The following is a 19,804-nucleotide window of genomic DNA, read 5'->3' on the forward strand; positions in this document are numbered from 1 at the left end:
GGGGGTGGGTTTGAGGGGAGATCCTACTTCCTCTAAAAGTATACACTGGGAAAGTTTGCTTGTTTTTTGTTAAGTCTAGATCTTGCATAAGAATCATTGGCCTCCAGCTATTCTGATGAGCCCATGGTCTGCCATATCGCCTGCCAGTTCCAGGAGGCATCAGCAACCAGCCATCTGATCTGCGAAACTTGGGTTCATTTGCCACTCCAGTCACAAGTCTAGCCTATTGATCTCAGATTGATCTGTTTCTGCCGCATGGTAGCATCCTGTCGTCTTCCTTTCACTCTTGGGTTCACCAGCCCCCAAAGTATGTGAGTCAGGAGAAGCTTCCAGCTTAACATCTGATCCATGGAATAGGGACTCTATATACCCCCTTCTACGACAGTGTGGACCATTTTCTTGATGTAAATTCCTCTCTCTCCATGTAGGTATGAAGATATAGCTCTATATCTCTATATACCTACATGGAGAGAGAGAGGAGGGTAATCAAGAATGTTTATATTTCTCTAGAGAACCCAGCTTAGTACACCAGGTTCAGCAAAACTTCCTGCACAGGGCATAAGCACCTGACACATGAACACACATACATGCACCCCTAACACACAGCACACACTACCACTCATTGATATGTGGAGGAAAATGTGAGTAAGCAGAATTCTCAAAAACGTTTAAGATGAACATCAAATTTGATTAGATTATTTAGCACTTTCTGAGTTTCCCAGGAATCGAAGCCAATATGCCCACTTCCAAATATGAAATGACTCTCAATTCCCCTTTAGTTGTGAGTGAGGAGAGAGAAGTGATGCGGTGTGCTGTCTTCCCAATCTATTTTCAAAGCCCATTACAAAAATAAATCGGCGTGTTCTCTTGAGTTCTAAAAACAGTTCGAGTGATCATTTTTTCTTGTGTGATTAAAGAAAGAAATTGAGATCCATATTTAGGAAGACCTTGCCTTCAGTCACATTCAGAAAAAGGAAAAGCCCAGGCCAGTTCTCCTTGGTAGAAATCTTCTCTCTACTGCTCATTCTCTTTTGACAGTTATAAAAAGAAATATTTGCGGGGAGGGGGCGGGGAACAAAATGCATTGGCAGTGCAAAAAAAAGTCCATGAAATAATGATTGAATTAAGTGAGTTCTCTGTGAGGTTATCTGCAAGCACAAGACTCTACTGTCATGTTAGGATATACTTTAAGCACTACGTTCTTATTTTCATCAAAGAATAAGATACTGAGTGAGGACATCTTTTCAGGCACACAGCAAGGCTCAGGAATCCCAGGAACGACACCCACAGCTCTTACTATACTCTGGATGGTGGCATGATTTGATGGCTTCAGAGACTAGAAAAAAAGACAGAAGACATATATATGAAAAGGAACTCATTTTTCACTGCTCATATCACGTAGCTCATATCACATTATGAAGAATTAACTTTCGAATGCTTAATAGATGTCATTTCATCTTTTTCACCCTCAGCTCAGCCTCTCATACTGCCACACCCAAACGATTCTCACTTATTAGCTGCTTGCCACACACCAGGCTGTTGCATGCTCTATCTCCAGTCTTTAGTACAAAATCAGCTTTTCTTAGCGATATCATGTAAGAACACAGACTCAAGAAATGTAAATGGCATGTCTATGTTCAAATAGCCAGCAAGTGACAGAGTGAAGAATAGAAACCTGATCTCTAATAAAGATCAATTCCAAACACTATATTGTATTCAGAGCTAATCTGGGGGATGAATACCTCCTAGGTTGTTTTCTCGGCAATGGTATGGTTGAAAACCATTTGTTCTTGGCCCTATGCTAATCATAAAGCATCCTGTTAATCGAAATCCTCAGAGACTGTTGTGATGGTGATACTTATATTTTGTCTTTTAAAAAATAGTCAGCCAGAGGGACATTGATTGAATAGTTACCAGAGGTTGAATTGGATGGTCTTTATTCCGTTATTCAACTCAGATGTCCCAAACTGGGGTTAAGAAGACCAAACCATTGACCACTGGGGGTCACTGTTGCTCCATGGGTTCTGTACTGCACTTGGTCAACATCTCCTGGGAATAACCTGAAGGCGCCCAAGGCTATCCCATGGATGTCAGGAGTTTGACCAAAGAAGCCTGGGTAAAATCTCTTCCCTGAGAAAATGCCCAGTGGAATCATGATCATTCATGTCAAACATATGGTTTTATTTAAAGAGCCCTCTACAACTCTGCTCTACCTAAAAGCATTGCAAGTCTAGAATGTTCACGTAGTACAAGTGCACTAAGGTGATATATGTGTGTATATATAGTTTCCTCTTTATGCATATTTTTCATGAGATATACCATACATTTTCGTATCTTTCAGGCAGGAGAAATCCGTTGAACTGAGAACACATTGGGAAGCATGGTTTGGTAATGTGCAGGAGATCATATGTGAATCCAGTAGTAGGGTTTAGGTCCAAACCTGGCCTTTTTCAATCTCAGGGTTTTGAGCCAGGCTTGCCCATGACTGAGGCACTCCTACCCCAGTGAACTGATATTTTAATTTTTCACTCTTCAAACTCCTCCCATAGGAACCTGGGAGAAACATGGCATATAGAAACTGGCATCCTGTAAAAACTTGGGAATTTTCTTGACCCAAAACAAAAGGCATATCCGATTTCTCTGATCATATCTTTCCATTTTAGTGATAACTCTTCAGCTACACATAAGCCCTCAGCTGTTGTCTTAATAGGTGTAAAACCCTAAAACACGGGCTCAATGACTGACAACTGTTTTCAGTCTTTCTGCCGTTGTTGTGAGGAGCCTTGAGTGGTTTCTAACTCATAGCGACTCTCTGCTTGACAGCACCCAACGCTGCCTGGTCCTGGCCACCCGCACACTCGCTCTGATGTCTGAGCCCGTTGTTTCGGCCACAGTGCCGGCTCGTCTCAGGGAGGGCTTTCCTCTATTTTTGCCGTTCCCCTTCTTTCTGGAGGCTGCATATGCTAATGAGTATTGTTAACTTTCTATTAATCAGCTTTATAAATCAGAGCATTTTCCCCTTACAGAATGGATGTCTATATGATTAACTTGCAGAGCGTATGGCCTATGTCGCTAATAAGATATGTGTGATTGACACACTGCAAAGAGGATTTTACAATTGTCCCAGGTTGTGATTGGATCAGAGTCCCTGGGCGGCATGAATGGTTAAGCACTTGGCTACTTCCCAAAAGGTTGGCAGTATGAGCACAGAGACACCCCCAAAGAAAAGCCCGGATATCTGCTTCTGCAAGGTCACAGCCATGACCTTGCATGGACGGCAGTTCTACTGTAAAACACCTGGGGTCGCCACCAATTATAGCCCATTCAATGGCAGCTGCTTCACTGTTTTGCTTGGTGTGTTGCTGGTTTATAGTTAAGTTCTAAAGAAAACGCTTGCAGCCATTTACTTTTCTTGATTGATTTGAAGTCATTGTCAAGACCTTTTAGCACAAAACCTAAAATACTTTTTTTTAAGTCATAGGTTTTATAACTTTATTCTCCTGTTGTTAACATCTCAAGACTTTCTACAAAGTTCCTACTTTTTCTATAGAGTGTATCTGTTTAATTGGACGAGGTCATGGGTGAAAGATAGCCACAAATTACCATTCCCCAGTGCCTAGAGCAGTGTATATTCTAGGCACCGAATAAGCACTTTCCAAATAATGAAATGCATAGCATACCCTCACTTTCACCTATTTCTGTGGTAATAATTCCCATCAACAATTCCCATCAACAATAAAAGATTCCCTTCAAGTGACTCATGTAGATATGGAAAATATTCATGGCATTTCCTAGGAAAATTCCTATTTTTTTTAAAGCTCACAAATGATAGATTCAGAAACTATGAGCCAGTCTCTGGAGAGAGGAAAGGAATCCAGACACAAGCCCTTCATTTGGGGGTGGTGTGTCTCATTAGGGATTTTTCAGTTTTCAAGAGAGCCTAGCATCTCTTTTCCCCACTGTGGAATCCTCTCATCAAGGTGACATTATCACAAGCCATTGCGTCATGCACAAAAAGGCCCATGCAGTTATTTTCTAATTTGAAGTGTATTGCCAGCCATAATTAATTTTTTTTAAAAAATTCAGATACCACTAGTTATGGCACTTTTCACACAGTTTAGATAGATCCATCACAAATGGGAACCTGTGTGAGTTCCTTCACCAGTCTCTCTTTTTCAAAAGGGTACACAACTTCAATATCAGTGTAGGTTAATTTTCTGCTTACCTAAATTCTGGATATTAAGGTCCCTCAATGGCACAAACACTTGACATTTGTCTACTAACCTCAGAGTTGGTGGTTCAAATCAGTGACATGCTTCCAGAAAGGTTAGAGCCAAGAAAATCCTAAGGAGTGGACCCACTCTGTGTCATATGGGATCATCATGAGTTGGAATCACCTTAATAGCACTGCGTTTTGGGGGTTAAATTCAGTATTTAAGAATCAGGGTGTGGATGCTTGTTTTAAGACTACCTTTTCATGATCACAGATTGAAAATGGAAAGTAGGACATTAACTAGGGTGTATTGCAATTCCTGGCCTTTGCACTGTTCCTTACAAAAATAACTTCACTCCTTTCAACCTTGTGGGCTCTCTTGAATATCCTTCAGCTACAGTGGCTGCTCCGTTTCACTCTGACTCTCTGTTTTCCATCTCTGCTCAGGTGGTGAGGGAGAGGCGGGCAAAGGCACAAAGATGTATGTATATATATCTCCAAACTGCTGTGCCTGTGAATGAAATCTTCCATGGTCGGCCCCATACCTGCCAAGCTGTATTTAATGTCCGCAAGTTGAATTTGATTCCAATGCCTTAGCAGGGGAGAGTGTGTCATCAGCTAAGAGCGTTCATTCCTGACCTGGGCCATGGGGTTTTGCTCCCACTATCCCAGTTCAGCCCACATGGGTGTGATAGCCCAGAAACGATCTAATTGAAATCAGCCAAAGGGCAAAGCCTGGAATTTGGGAAAAGCAGAGCACAGCTGTTCTGAATTACAGAACAGGTTGTCTGCCTTTGCAGACGAAGAGCCCGGCATATAGAGCAGGCTTTTGCTCAGGAGGCCAAAGTGAAGCAGGGCCAACGGTGAAGTCTAGCCTGGGAGAGCTGTTCTCTAGGGCAAAATGTATACCGAAAGTCTGAAAGTTCTTTGGCACCTCAGTTATTCCACATGTGTTTGTACTGAGCTGGTCAGAGACCTTTATTTTCCTCTGTTGCTCTGACAATATTTTTATTTAAAAGTGACTGTGCTTCCTCTATTGGACACTGTAGTGATAACAATGATGCTTATTAATTACCTTAGCAGTTTTATGCTGCCTAATGCTTCCCATCCTTTTGGTTACTGTACCATTTGAGAGACAGAAAACTTGGAAGACTTAAGGGAAACCACTAGAAAGCTTTAAAGGTTAAGCAGATCCGCACAAGGTGATGAGAGATTGAGAACTCCATGTAACAGCCAAACTTCCACTCTCCACTTGGCAAAAGTCACTGTGCAGCTCTGGGAGGAAGCTCCACACTTACCCCCGTTATGTCTCCCTAGGGTTCTGATGCCATTCCTAGTTTTGACAGATAGGGTGATGAGTTCGGTTACTGCATCTGATGCACTCCCCATTCTATTGCCCTCCGAAGGGAGCTTCCTGGAAGAGCTTAGGGGCTGTTCGAACCCTTGGGGAGAATCCCGTTTTAGGCTTCATGTTTGAAAAACACTAGGAACATACAGAAAACTATCATTGCCTTATTTATTTCATTCTCTTGATTCCTTTCCCTATATTGCCTTCAACCTCCTATATTTAATTTTCCACGCTGTTCAGGCTCAATAATGCCAATTAGTGAAAATGCCAACAGCAAATATTATTGACTGCTGACGACTGGCTAGTTACCCTACTCCCCAATCACTTGGTCCACTGTTTCTATTATATATACACGATGGTTTTATCATGCATGATTGTACTCATTTTAAATAGGAGAAAACCAACATGTGAGAGTAACTTCCCTGAAGATCCATAGTTGGTAAGTGGTGAAGCTAAAGGGTTTGCCTGTCGATTGTCATGATTCAAGAGTGGTTTATGGACCGGTAGCATCAGCTTCAACTAGGAGCTTGTCAGGAAGGCAGCATTTCAGGCTCTATCTCTAAATTAGAACCTACTTAGTAACAGAATTCCCAGGCAAACTGTAGGCGCCTTAAAGTTGCAGAAGCCCAGAGACAGAGTACTGTAGATTCATTCACCAGAAGTAACACTTGGCCACAAAGACCTGATACGCTAAGCAAAAAAAAAACACCCCCAAACTAAAACCAAACTCATTGTCAAAGCCCCATGTCTCTCCCTCAGAGGGTCCTGTGATTTTAAACAGCCGGCCTTGTGGTTAGCTGCCCAACATGTAGTACTGTGCCATCCAGACTCCAGAAACGACGCCCGATTCCAGAGCGTCAAAAGGAAATAGACCAAGCACCAGGAAGAGGCAGAAATTGGCCTGCAGAGCAGAGACGCCTGGATTGACGGAGACTTGATGGCAAGGAGCAGAGAGGCTGCTTTAAAGAACCGCGAAGAGAGCGCCACTGTGGGCAGAGAGTTCAAGGTAAACATCTCTGGGGAGATTTGTAATCAGGGAGCCACGGGGATATGTATCTAAAGCTAGTGCAACAGACTTAAGTCACCTGAGTCTCAGTAATGAGGACGGAGAGGCAGAAAGTGCAAGACTGTAGGGTGCACATGAGAGATAAAGCATGGAATAACTACCCCAAACCCGAAGATCTAAACAACGCAATCAACCAACTTGATCTCATACATATACACAACACGTCACCCCAAAGCAGCTCAATACACCTTCTTTTTCGATACATGTAGAGCATTTTTCAGAACAGACTGTATTTTAGGTCACAAAATAAACCTAAATTAACTTTAAAACTGAAATAATCCAAAGCATCTTCTATGACTACCATGCTATAAAATTAGAAATCAACAGCAGAAAGAACCAGGAAACAATCTAATCCACAGAAATTGAATAATACCCTACTTTACGAGAAATGAGTAACTAAAGCAATGATAAAATAAAATCTGCCTAGTCTCAAACAAGAAGGAAAGCACAATGTACCAAAATCTTTGGAACATCACCAAAGCAGTGCTCAGGTATAGATATGGTGGTGGATATTTCTACATGCAAATTTTCAAATGCTGTTAGATATAAGAGAACATGGGGAATACGTGTAGAACCTTCTTAGTTATGGGAACTGAACTACTGGGCTTGACATCGGAAGGCCATGGTGGCAGAGGACAGCCAGGTCAATTGGCAAGACACGATTCATAAATTAATGTCCTACGCCCTAGTTTTAAGAGCCTTAAAAAAATCTCACCATCTTAAAAAGCTCAGGTCCGAAATGCGTTCAAGCAACCAGCTAAGAAGCAATTATTAATCTCTTCCCACGCAAAGCAAATGAAAAAGACAGGGACTAACGGCTCCCATGAATCACAATCTCCTCTCACTTGAGAGCAACAGAATCGGATGGTGCCATGGACTGCCAGTGATCATTCTGATCAGGATCGTAATAAAAGATAGCAGGAAGAACTGGTAGAAAGAAGTAGAGCAAAATTCAGACTTAACAAACCAGACCCGATTTACGAGTTGGAAAAAGACTGATGGAGCACTCTGAAATTCTCACCCGAAACAACCTTCTACTTTAAAACCGAAGATGCTTCCCGAAGCCACCTTTCAGCCACTTAATAAATGGACCTAGAAAGTCAACAGTAACCCATGGGAATAATATGCTCCTTAGAACCATTATCTACATGAGATAAAAATGGCAACATTTTCCCAAAAGCAAAGAAAAGGCTGCAAAGGGCAGGGGACTGAACGGAAAAGTGGAAGGCAGGGAGGAAAAGCTGAGTGCTGACACGTTGCTGGGATTACAACAGAGTGTCATGGGAGAATTTGAGTCTGAGCTATGGATGGGAAAGCTAATTTTCTATGTAAACTTTCGCCAAGAAAACAATACAATCTTTTAAACAGGGTAGGAATAAAGATGAAGCATATTTTAGAAATTTAAAAAAATGGGAAAAGCGCCGCTGAGCAGTTATGTGAACTTAATCATTCTGCTGCATTACCATGCTCTCCTCACTAAAAAAACTCTCTCTGCCATTCTCTACTTACTCCTCATCCTTGTTTAAATTACTGTTATTCTTCAGGTGCATAAGAATCAGGGTGAAGTGCGACTGAAGCAATGACCAGAAAGCAGACTGGACCAGAAGGTGTTGGGACGGACGGCTGAAAAGATGGGGTGACGGTGGAAAGGGAGACCAGGCCTGTTCTCTGGAGATATGGGTTGGAAAGAAAACGGATTATCTTCATATTATCATAGTTCCCTCAGTCTGAAAATTGGAGTTCGGAAGGAAAATAAAAACACAAACTTCTCCCCCAAGCTAAAGAGATTTTTTTTAAAAACCCAAGAGACCTGTTTAAAATCAGTCATCTTAGTAAGAAATACATTTTGAATCCATTCTAACCTCTCAATGTTATAAAAGCAAGCCACACGATAACATATAGATGCCTCGCTGCCTGTTGCCTACTTTGGGAGCCCTAGTGGTTCTGTCAAATAAGCTTTCGACTGGGAACCGCAAGTCTGGCAGTTCAGACCTACCAGCTACTCTACTGGTCAAAAGATGAAATTACCTGCTCTTACAAAGATGAACAGCCTCAGAAATCTTGTATATGGTTGCTTTGAGTCAGAATCGACTTGATGTTAAATTGGCGTTAAATGTATCATCTTTTTGTATGCCCATTTAATAATGTTAGCCCAGTTTAAAATATTTTTGATTAGTAAAATGACCTTGATGATTATTTATGCAAGACATAGGTCTTCACATAAGCATCCTCTTTCCACTTTCCAGCAAGTCTATTCTAACTCATGGTGGACATATGTGGGGGGAGGGGTAGACACTGTTCCATAAGTTTTTAAGAGCTGATTTTTCTTTCAAAAGCAGATATTGGGGCCTTTTCTTTTTAAGTGTGTCAACATGGACTGAAACTGCCAACCTTTCAGCTAGCATCCAAGGATGTTAATTATTTGCATCACCCGGGTCTTCTATATAATCACGTATGTAATATTTGCTTTGTGTTTGTCTTTACCAAATATGAAATCTGCAAACATCCTGAAAAAGAAGCAATGCTTTAGAGTGCAGAAGGCTTATCCCTCTGGAACAATTTGAAAAGGAAATGGGATATTGATTGAGTTCCTGGATCCATTGACCCAGATTCTTAAAATTGGCCCTTTGCTTTCTGCATGTGTTACACTTAGGACCCCAATGCTAATGGGGCTGGCACATGAGCATGCTCCTTTAAGGATCTATGAAGAAGTTGGTCAGTAGCCGAGACATGGGATTCCCCCCACCACCCCCGTTCATTATCAAACAACAGGAAGAACTAATGAACTTCAAGTTTTATGCAAAATTCTATTCTGCATTCCACTCCTGTGATACATTCTTCATGGTATCACAAACATTCAGATGATTACAAGCTGAGGATGCAAGTACATTCTAGCTGCAGGGAGGAGGGCCCCGGCCTGTCGTACCCACTCTGAACTCACTAAGAACAGTCACTTGGACTGGCTGTGCAAGATAGGGGTAGGGGCTAAAGAGGCTGCTGAAAACATATTTGCTAAGATACCAAGCACCGGTATGATAAATTGCAGTCCCTCTTGGTTTTGGAAGAGACATAGGCAAGTTCTGACGGCTTGAAATAGATCTTGGAAGACATTTATCATCCTCTATGTTGCCCTTCTCTTGGTTGCTTATCAGGAAAGCAAACAGTATCCACATCTGGCAGGGTTCTTGAGGCCAATGTACCTGTCCCAACCCCGACCCTGACCTCTCTCAGGACAGCCCATCTCACAGGAGGCAATGCACAAAAACATGTTCTGCATCCGGGTATCAATCAGATTAGCTCCTGTGATGTCTCCTTGTTCCCCGAACACATCCTCACTAGTCAGCCATGTACTATGAGGGCTTGCTCCTTGTCAGAAGTAGAGATTCACGACCACACAACCGAACGTGTACCGTGTTTGGAAGCGGTGCAAAACCATATTTTCCACAGACATTTCCCTCATATCTTCTTCATATCAATCCTGAGTTCATCTTACTTTAACAACCATTGATGAAAACTTAGACACAACCATATTACCTATTACACATTAGAATGCAGTAAGAAAAGGGAACAGATGGGGTTTTTTAGCTTGAAAGCACAAACTTAACCCACCAAGATGCCTAGATGCTAGGCAGCATTTTTCTACCTTATGGAAATAGGAAGGGACCAAAGACATGGAACAATTGATACCTTTGGCATGGGGAACTGGCATGCTCCGGAGCAATAATAGGCATCAAATGACTTGGGAGAGATAATCCATTCACTCCAGCCAATATCCGCAAAGTCAACTTTAAGGTATCGCCTGGCACAATTCCGAGGTTCAATCCACTGCTTTCTCCTAGCCTTCTTCAGCGTTTGCTCATCGAACTGGAGTGTCTGGCTTTTCTGGTGAGGTCCCTTCCTTTGTTTCTTTTTGGTCTTACTCTTCTCGGGGGGCTGCGTCTGAAGTGTCTTGTAAGGCTTTCTTTCCTCCCAGACCCCATCCTCCTTATACTGGTATTCTGCCCCAGGAAGCTCATTGTTCTGCAGAGGCAGCAGGACCCCAGTGGAACGCTTCTTCCTCCCTTGTATAGAAAGAGCAGCCCGGATATGGCTATCCAGTTGGGGCAATGCCCCCGTGGGGAAATTCTGATGCCCTTGTAAGCTGGACACTACACTTTCTGGCTCAGAGATGGCAGCATCATTGGCATACACCAAGATATAAGGCTCTGGGAAGGGTGGCATTCCCTTTAGCAGCAGGTGTCCTCTGCAGGTTATATTAAATCCCACGAGGAACTCCTCATTTTCCTTGGCTTTCCTCAGGAATTGAGTGATGTCTTTAGACAGCCAGGACATGCCGTCCCGATGAGGTCTGGCCACAGTTATGGAAAGACGACCTAGGAGTTGACTTTGGTTTCTGTTGGATTGGAGGACCCACGCAGAGAGATCAATCTGAATGTGTTTCCTTGGAGGGTGATGTGAGCATCCCTGGGATACTGGACAACTCGGGCTGATGTTTCGTAGCTCTCCAATGTAGAAATACAGTGTGGCAGACAAAATGTTTTCAGACTTGGTCAGAGATGTCAAGTTGAAAATATGCAGTCCCTTACTTCCCAGGGTTCCTAAGAAGGGAGAGGAAGAGAGTAAGTAGGAGCAATTTTAAAGTCCAGAATAGGATCAAAGGAAGGAACAGTTATTTTACTAGTTTACTTTTCCCTTTGCGGAAGCACTGTGATTATATTCAAGGTGTAACACAGTAGTAAACACAGGAGATGAGAGCTGAGAGTTTTAGCTTTTACTCTTGAGAGCATCGAGACCTATATCAATTTGCAAAGTATTATAATAAGTTCTTTCCTGACACAATGCTGAGTCGACTTACTGTTTATAAGCGTGGGGTTTGAAATTATCTCGATTCAATGTCTAACTTAATCACTTATTAACTTTGAGCAAGGTAACGTCCTTATTCGTGAAACACAGCTAACACATGTAACTCATGCCATGTTAAGTAAATGATGCGTGTAAAGCTCTTTTGACAAAAAGTCCACAAATGTTTCTTAACTGCAAGTTATTATCCTGGGTACCAGAATTAACTTTACTATAGGAAGAAGATCTTTTGTCCATCCCACAAGATTGAGGCTGCTAGATGAGCGTGGGTAAGCAAGATAACATATATCAATATTTTGTGTTCCCTTGAAATAACGAGCCACATGTTCCAAGTTTCAGTAAATAATGATGATGATGATGATATTGTAGAGCTCGTCTGAAGTTTAGACACTGCTCAATTTTGAGCTGAAGCCTATCTATAGCATAAAGATTATCAACAGCTTGTTAATCTTCAACAAACAAAGATTACTGAAATAGACCTATTATATTTAGCATTATACAAATCTATGAGGCCTGGTAGCATCGTGGTGAAAATGCTTGACTGATAACTGAACAACTGGCAGCTCCAATCTACCGGCCACCCTCTGGTAATCTGATTCTGGCAAGGCTTGCCGCCTTGACAATCCTTTGGGGGCATTCTACCTTGTCCCCCAGAGTTGCTGTAAATCAGAATGGGCCTTGATGGCAGTGGGTTTGGCTCTTGTACAAATCCAGAAATGAGAGTCAGTAAGAGCATAAGAGATCTATGAAAAAGAAATCATGAGCAGAAATTGGTTCCATCTTCTAAAATCACCTAGTGAATTACTGATTAGGCTGAAGTTAGAACTTGAGCAGCCTCGGCCCTGGGATCTGTCACTGAAGTGCAAGCCCGTCTCTGTGCACTTGTTCCATATACATATTTGCTTCAGCAACACACGCGCAATCACGAAATTATGTTCCTGATCAAAAACATATTTCAGTAAAAACAAAACATTTTTATAAAGATGTGGAAACTTAAAATGAGTTCATTGGGTCCCTAAGCACAGGGGAAGTGCAATGGGAAACACATTTCACTCATTTTTAACATTGTGTGAAGGAAAAGGAGGAAACTGCCATTTGTGCACATTTGTATAATCCATGACACCAGGATGATATTTTACAGACCTTTATAACAAAGACATGGCATCCAGGTTGTGGGGAGACCCGAGTCTTAATTTATACCAGGCACCATGACACATACTTTGACCCAAACATTGTGTAGCAGATGGAAGGTTGAAATAGAAGACCGAGAACTCATTCTGTTCTAAGTATGTGGCAATCGAATGGTTGCCAAACAAATACACTGGCAGAGAATGAATGAACTCCGAGGGATACGGGTGGCACGATCTTCCTGGGTACACTAATCCTACCCCTACCCCCAACCACATTTTGCCTCAAAATGTTTCTCTCTTTCAAACATGTTTCTAGACACCTTGTGACCTGCTGTTAAGTAGCCCCCACTCTAGTGTATAATCTTCCACATCTCCTCATAAAAGCTTCAGAATCTGTCATACTCTCCGGATGGCTTTCTTTTGAATCCAGTGCATTATTTTGAAGTCGGATTCTATGTCCAACCACAGTGCCACCCTTCCCAGGAGTGGACCTTAAGTAAATAACTTAACCACACTAGGTTTGAGTTTTCTCAGCTGTGAAATGAGCCCAGGAATGCACACTTCAGTGTGGCTATGCGGATTAACGGAAAGAATGCAAGTAAAGCACATTGCATATTGTAAATATTTTGAGAAATGCTAACTAATTATAACTACTTAAAAGAATAGTGATTAGCCGCATGTAATTAAATTGAGATGTGCTATAAGCATAACTCATCTATAGGGTTTCCAGTGCCTAATTCCTCTGAAATGGATAACCCTTCTTCATAGTTTGCTCTTGGACTGGAAGCTCTGCTGAAATCTCATCGTTTTCAGTGACCCGTCTGCTATTGAAAATACCAGCAATATAGTGCCTTCAGCATCCCCGCAATGCACAGGTCCTCTCAGTATAACAAACCGATCGACAAGTTGTCAAGGGTTTCATCTTGCTTAGAGCCATAGAAGCAACAGTCAAGAGATTGAACAACACATTCCATTAGGTAAATCTGCTGCCCAAGAGCTTTCTAAAGTATTGCAAAGCATGGATGTTACATTGAGGACTAAGGTACTCCTAATTGAAATGTGTTTTTTCTCTTTCATTTGCTTCAGAGGCAAGTGAAAACTAGACACCAAATAAAGGAAGACCAAAGAAAAGTCTATGCATGTGACCTATGATGTTGGCAAAGAATATTGAAAGTATTAAAAAAAAGAATATTGGAAGTCCTATGGACTACCTAAAGAACAAACAGCTCTCTCCTGGAGGATGGTGGAAGGCGAGCCAGAGTGCTCCTTAGAAGCAAGGCTGAGGGTCCTTTGTTTTGCGTAGTTTGGATATGCTAGCAGGAGAGACCAGTTCTGGAAGAAGGACATCGTGCTCAGTCCAGTTGAGTGGCAGTGAAAAAGCGGGTCTCAAGGAGATGGATTGCAATAGTAACTGCAACCGTGGGCTCAGACATAAGAACAATTGGGGTGGGGGTGGGGGGTCGGAGCAGGCTGTGTTTAGTTCTGTCGTACTGAGGGGTACTCTTTGTCTTGATGGCACCAAACCACACATCACCACAACTGCAGCCTAAGTGTAAAGTAGACACTGGATTTTGAAGACTGTACAAAAATGAATGGCATTTTTCTCCTTAATATAGGTTTTGATTAAAAATTGAAATGGCAATATTTTAAAATATTATTTAAAGACTATATTTTAAAATAATTTTCTCCTGTTTTTGTTTTCAAAGTTTCAAATGTATCTGCTAAAAAACTCAAATCACATATGTGGCTCACAATATCTTTCTATTGATCAATGGTGGTTGAGAAGAATAACTACACATGGATAGTCTAAAAGGGAAATAAAGTGAAGAATCAAAAATTATGTTAACACGAGTCTATGAACAAAACAGTCAACTGGGCAAAAGAGTCCCTTCCTGGTATGTAGCGTTTCACCCCCCTTTACAAAGTACATATCAGATAGATAATATTGGTGATAGCTTTTGCATTTTGCTTCCAGCTTACTATCTGACTCATACACTTGAACCACATTTGACTTAGCCAGTTCTACAACTGTGTGAACCATTGCCTGCTAGAAATCTCTCTCTTTATTCACTCTCTCTCTCTACACACACACACACACACATCAATGGTTTTGCTTCTCTAGATAGCCCAAACAACGCCAGCATTATGCTTGGTACAGGGTCAGCATGACCCAGGAAGACCCTCAGTGAGATGGATTGCTGCAATTGCTGCCAGCGTGGGCGCCAAGCTGACGAATAATGGTGAGGATGCAGCCCAACGAGGCTGGCTTTCATTCTACGTAGAGTCACTGTGAGTGAGAACCAACTTGACAACACCTAACAACAGCAACAGCACACTCACACACACACACACACACACACACACAGGGTTGCACTCTGCTAAAATAATGCACTCCTCTCATCCTCTTCTGAAATATTCCCTTTCCTGTTCATCCTTAAAGATATGACTCAAAATTCACTCCCCCTGTTGTTGGAGTCAGCTCCAACTTATGGGAAATGTAATGAAACATGACACAATACACAAGAAACATAAACAATAATAATAGTGTTTTGATGCATACCACAAAGGAGTTCCAATTTGTTAGGGTGCACTATTGTCGAGGTTTCTAGAATTCTAGTTTTCTAGGCTTTCCAGGGGTTCGTTGGCACCTATGGGCCATTCAGAAGTCAGAAGTTCATACTTCAAGCATGTCTGTGTTTAAAATGGACAAAACAGTAGTAAGTATGGCCTTGAGAGAACGATGATAGAGGGAAAAAGAAGATACAAGAATCTTCTTGAATGTAAAAATGATGTTAACAACATCCACTCAGTTGTGGTTGTCAGGTGCCATTGGGTCGGCAACAACCAATAGTGCCCCTCTTCACGAGAGAACAAACCCTGCTTCATCCTGTGCCATCCTCACAGGTGTTCAGATGCCAGAGTCCATTGATGCAGCCACTCGATCGACCCATCTTATCGAGGACCCTCCTATTTGTCACTGCCCTACACTGTATGAAACAAGATGTCCTTCTCCAAGAGCTAGCCTCTCCCGACAAGATGTTCAAAGTATGGAAGGCAAAGTCTTGCCATCCTTCCCCCTAATGAGCACTCTGGCTTACCAATACAGATCGGTTTGCCCTTTTAGAAGTGCATGGTACTTTGAATATTCTTCTCCAGCACCCCAATTCAAATACATCGAGTCTTCCTTAATCAATGTTCAATTTTCACAAGCATATGATACAGTGGAGAAGACCATGGCTTGGGTCAGGTGCACCTTAATCCTCAAAGAAACATGCTTGCATTTCAATGCCCTAAGGAGATCTTGTGCAACAGATATACCTAATTCAATACACCTTTGATCTCTTGACTGCTGCTTGGGTTGTGGATCCAAGGAAGACAAAATCCTTGACAACATCCATCTTTTCTCCATTTATCATGATGTTACCTATTTGTCCAGTCGTGAGAAGTTGCGTCTTCTTTACATTGAGATGTAACCCAGGCCGTAGGTTACAGTACTTGATCTTCATCAGCAAGTGGTCAAGTCTTGCTCACTTCCAGCAGGCAAGGTTGCATCATCTGCATACCGTAGCTTGTTCTTCCTGATGCCACTTTCTTCTTCATACAATCCAGCTTCTTGATGATTTTCTCAGTATATAGATTGAGCAGGTATGGTGAGAGGATATAAGCCTGACACACATTTTCCCTGATTTTAAACCATGCAATATTTCCTTGTCCTGTTTGCACATTTGCCCCTTGTCCCATGTACAAGTTCAATTTCTGACAGAGCACAATGAAATCTTCCAGAATTCCCATTCTTCTCAAGGTTATCACAGCTTATTATGGTCCACACAGTCAAATGCCTTTGCATAGTCAATAAACACAAATAAACATTTCTGGTATTCTCTGCTTTGATCCAAGATCCATCTGACATCAGCAATGATATCCCTCATTCCATGGCCTCTTCTGACTCTGGCCTGAACATGGGGCAATTCCCTGTCAATTTGCTGATGTAACCATTGTTGGATGATCTGAAGCAAAATTTTACTTCTGTATGATATCAATGACATTTTTCTATAATTTAAGCATTTTGTTGGGTCACCTTTCTTGGGGATAGTTACAATTATGGATCTCTTCCAGTCAGCCAGCCAGGCAGCTCCTTTCCAAATTTCCTGGCATAGAAGAGTGAGTGCTTCCAGTGCATGTTCAGCTTTCTGAACCATTTCAGTGGATACTCTGTCAATGCCTGGGGTCTTGTTTTTGGTTAATGTATCCAGTGCAGTTTGAACTTCCTCCTTCGGCACCATTGAGTTTTGCTCATATGCTACGCACTAATATGGTGGACTGTCTACTAGTTCCTCTCAGTCGCCGTGCCTGGTGCAGTGCCATCTACTCTTGATGCTTCCTGTATCTAGACTCTCCAACGGAAGCAGGCTCCAAGGCAATTTAAGTCAGTGTCTCTCTACTTATATCTGGTCTAGTGAGGGTGCTCTTTGTAACTGTATGAACAAGAGATTCCAGACCAAGCCCACTGCCACAGATTCCTACTTTTGAGGACCATATATGACAAAGTAGAACTGACCGCTATCTGCCACCATTTTCTCCTGGGGAGCTGTCAGTGGGTTGGAACTGGCTTCTCATGCAGCAGTGGCATGTGCTTAGCCACAGCATTACCGGTGCTCCTTAAACAGAACGCAATTCAAGGCTATTACGGGAAGATTTCTGTATGGCAAAATAGTGTGTGAATGAGGAATGAGATAACCTCTCAGGTCCCTTGCAAGTAATGATAACAATCTTTATTTTTCCAATTCATACTGTGGAAATGTTTTAGATGCATAACTACCAATAGGTGGTGCTCTTTTCTTACTATTTGCTGGTGGGAGCACAAACTCGGATTTTTCTTGTTGGATAATGCACACACACACACACACACACACACACACACACACACACACACATGCTTAGCAGTTTAGTTACTGCCCGTCATTGGTATGAAAATACTCATTTGGATTTTCTAGGATCATAATATATGAAAATAGAACTCAGGTGTTTTTCTGACGTAGACAGCCTTTCTTTTACACACCTGCTAGGACTTTGCACCTGTTGTTATATCTCCCTGGAATGCCCTCACCCACCCTTTCTCTTCTTGATAACTCAGATTATTTTACGACAAAGCCTTTGGTCAGGACCCTCCTCCTAGTACAATAGCCATCACACTACGTCTCCTTTCCAGGCCCACAAACTCCTGAAGACATACGCACTGCCACCAAGTTGGCGCTGACTCATTGTGACCCTGTCGATATGGCCCTGAATCACCTCAGAATCTTCAGGTCTTAGCACAGGGCTTGAACCTTGAGTGGCATTCAATAAAGCTTCTCTTTATAATAAACAAATGTAGTCCAATGTGCTCATCTGAGCGTCATCAAGTCGATTCTGACTCATAGAGACCCTACAGGGCAGGGTGGAACGATCCCCGTTAAAGGGTTTCCGACCCTTTAACTCTTTACAGAGTTAGAAAGCCTCCTTTTTCTCTCACAGAACAGCTGGTGGCTTAGAACTGCTGGCCTGCTAGTTCGCAGCTCAACACACGGCTACTCCGCCACCAGAGCAGTCACAGCCACGCAGGAGTGAAACTACAGACAGGAGCCAACAGTAACTGACTGCAGAACGGAACCTGGATATTCTACCACCACTATCGATTTTTTTTTTCTCCAGGAACTTGGTTGTTAGAGGCAGATTTATTTCTGTTCTATCTGTAAAGAAAGCACCTGCACTTGTCTCTGGGACATTGTCTCTGACTTACAAGCAGCAGTGCTATTGTAATGGTTCGATTCCTCTCAAGGACTAGCTGAGAGAGGTGCCCAGGGAAGGTAAGTGGACGTTCACCTCCGTGCTGGCCCACACAGAATATTTTCAAAGTGAATTAGCACATGCAATGGAAAGCTTTCTATGTAAAGTCGGATTTTAAAACAAATAGACTAAATGAAATCTTGATGATTAGTTAAATCCCCAGGAAGCAGGAAAAACATTTTAGTCATGCAGAAAATATGTAACTAGGAACAACTTTTTTCCACTTCTTTTTCCAGCGAAGTACAGCTGCTAGAAATGTCAGGGTGCCTAGGAGAGAGCCACATGGCCTGCAAGAATCACTGGATGCACACTTACTGCTGGTTGTTGGTACGGTTTCTCTGTACTGCCTTCCAAGTTCAGGCAAAGGCAAGGTGAAGTGTTCCTAGAACAGAAAGCCATCGACTTTGTTTTCCTTGTAGTTTCAGTCAAATGACTGCGTTTCGTAGGACCTCAAAACAACCATTGTCTATGCCCAAAGTCTAAACCATGTCCAAAGATGATATAATGTATGTTTTCCGACAAGAGCAAAGTGTTCATTAATCAGTTTATCTCCCCTTCGCCTCCACCCACAGGCATTCCTAGACTGTGAGCTCCCAGAGGGCAGACCCATGTCCTATAAATCTTCGTCTTCCCTGTACCTCGCACAAGCTGGAGCATTGAGATTCTGGAAAATAGCTGTTACGTTTGTTGAGTGAGCAACTGTGTAAACTTCCCAGATCTAAAAGTGTTTCCTACTTAACACTAAAGTGAATAAACTAACAAGTACGTTCAAGTTTCCAAAGTCAGCAAAAGCCCATCTTGGGCCAAAGTGCTGTGGGACTTCTTCTAGTTCATTAGGGGAAAAGCACTAATAGAATCAAATCCAAACCAAACTCAGTGCCCTGAGCCCCTTCTGACTCACAGTGACTCCATGGCCGGGGCGAGTGGAACTGCCTCTTTGAGTTTCGGGGGCTGTAAATCTTTATAGAAGCAGGAGGTCTCCTCTTCCGCCCACGGAGCAGCTGGTGGGTTCAAACTGCTCAACTAGTGGAGAGCAGCCCAATGCACAATCTACTACACCACGAGGGATCCTGGGCTTATTTTGACAGGTGTATATAAAAGAGAATAGTATTACCTTTCAATATACAAATGGTAAAATGTAGGTAGTCATTTCATGGGAAGTTTTTTATTTGTTTGTTTGTGTGTGTGTTTAAGAACCTTCTGCCTGGCTGAGAACCAGTCCTCATAACAACCCCATAGGACTGAGTAGAAGCATTGTGCTAATAACTTTAACTTTAGTTTAATTCAATTAAACTAAAATGCTTACAAGGTGTCTATTCTGTTACAAATCTATGCCAGCTCTTCAGAAAACAAGGGTGGCT

The 19,804-nt window shown here is 42.2% G+C and overlaps 1 protein-coding gene across 1 annotated transcript in view; it reads right to left on the reverse strand.

Annotated features, from left to right (window-relative positions):
• Positions 1 to 6: 6 nt before the first annotated feature.
• Positions 7 to 19,804, reverse strand: part of BMP3 (bone morphogenetic protein 3) — a 56,238-nt gene continuing 36,440 nt past the window's right edge. The window contains exons 3-4 of the mRNA XM_004703222.4: positions 10,315 to 11,225; positions 7 to 1,336 (exon numbers count right to left, since the gene is read on the reverse strand). Coding sequence (XP_004703279.2) covers positions 1,145 to 1,336; positions 10,315 to 11,225 — 1,103 coding nt within the window. The 3' untranslated portion in view covers positions 7 to 1,144. The remainder of the gene's footprint in view (positions 1,337 to 10,314; positions 11,226 to 19,804) is intronic.

This window comes from Echinops telfairi, unplaced genomic scaffold (genome assembly GCF_000313985.2).
Source record: "Echinops telfairi isolate 266 unplaced genomic scaffold, ASM31398v2 ScPeMD7_7468;HRSCAF=8506_0, whole genome shotgun sequence".
NCBI lineage: Eukaryota > Metazoa > Chordata > Mammalia > Afrosoricida > Tenrecidae > Echinops > Echinops telfairi.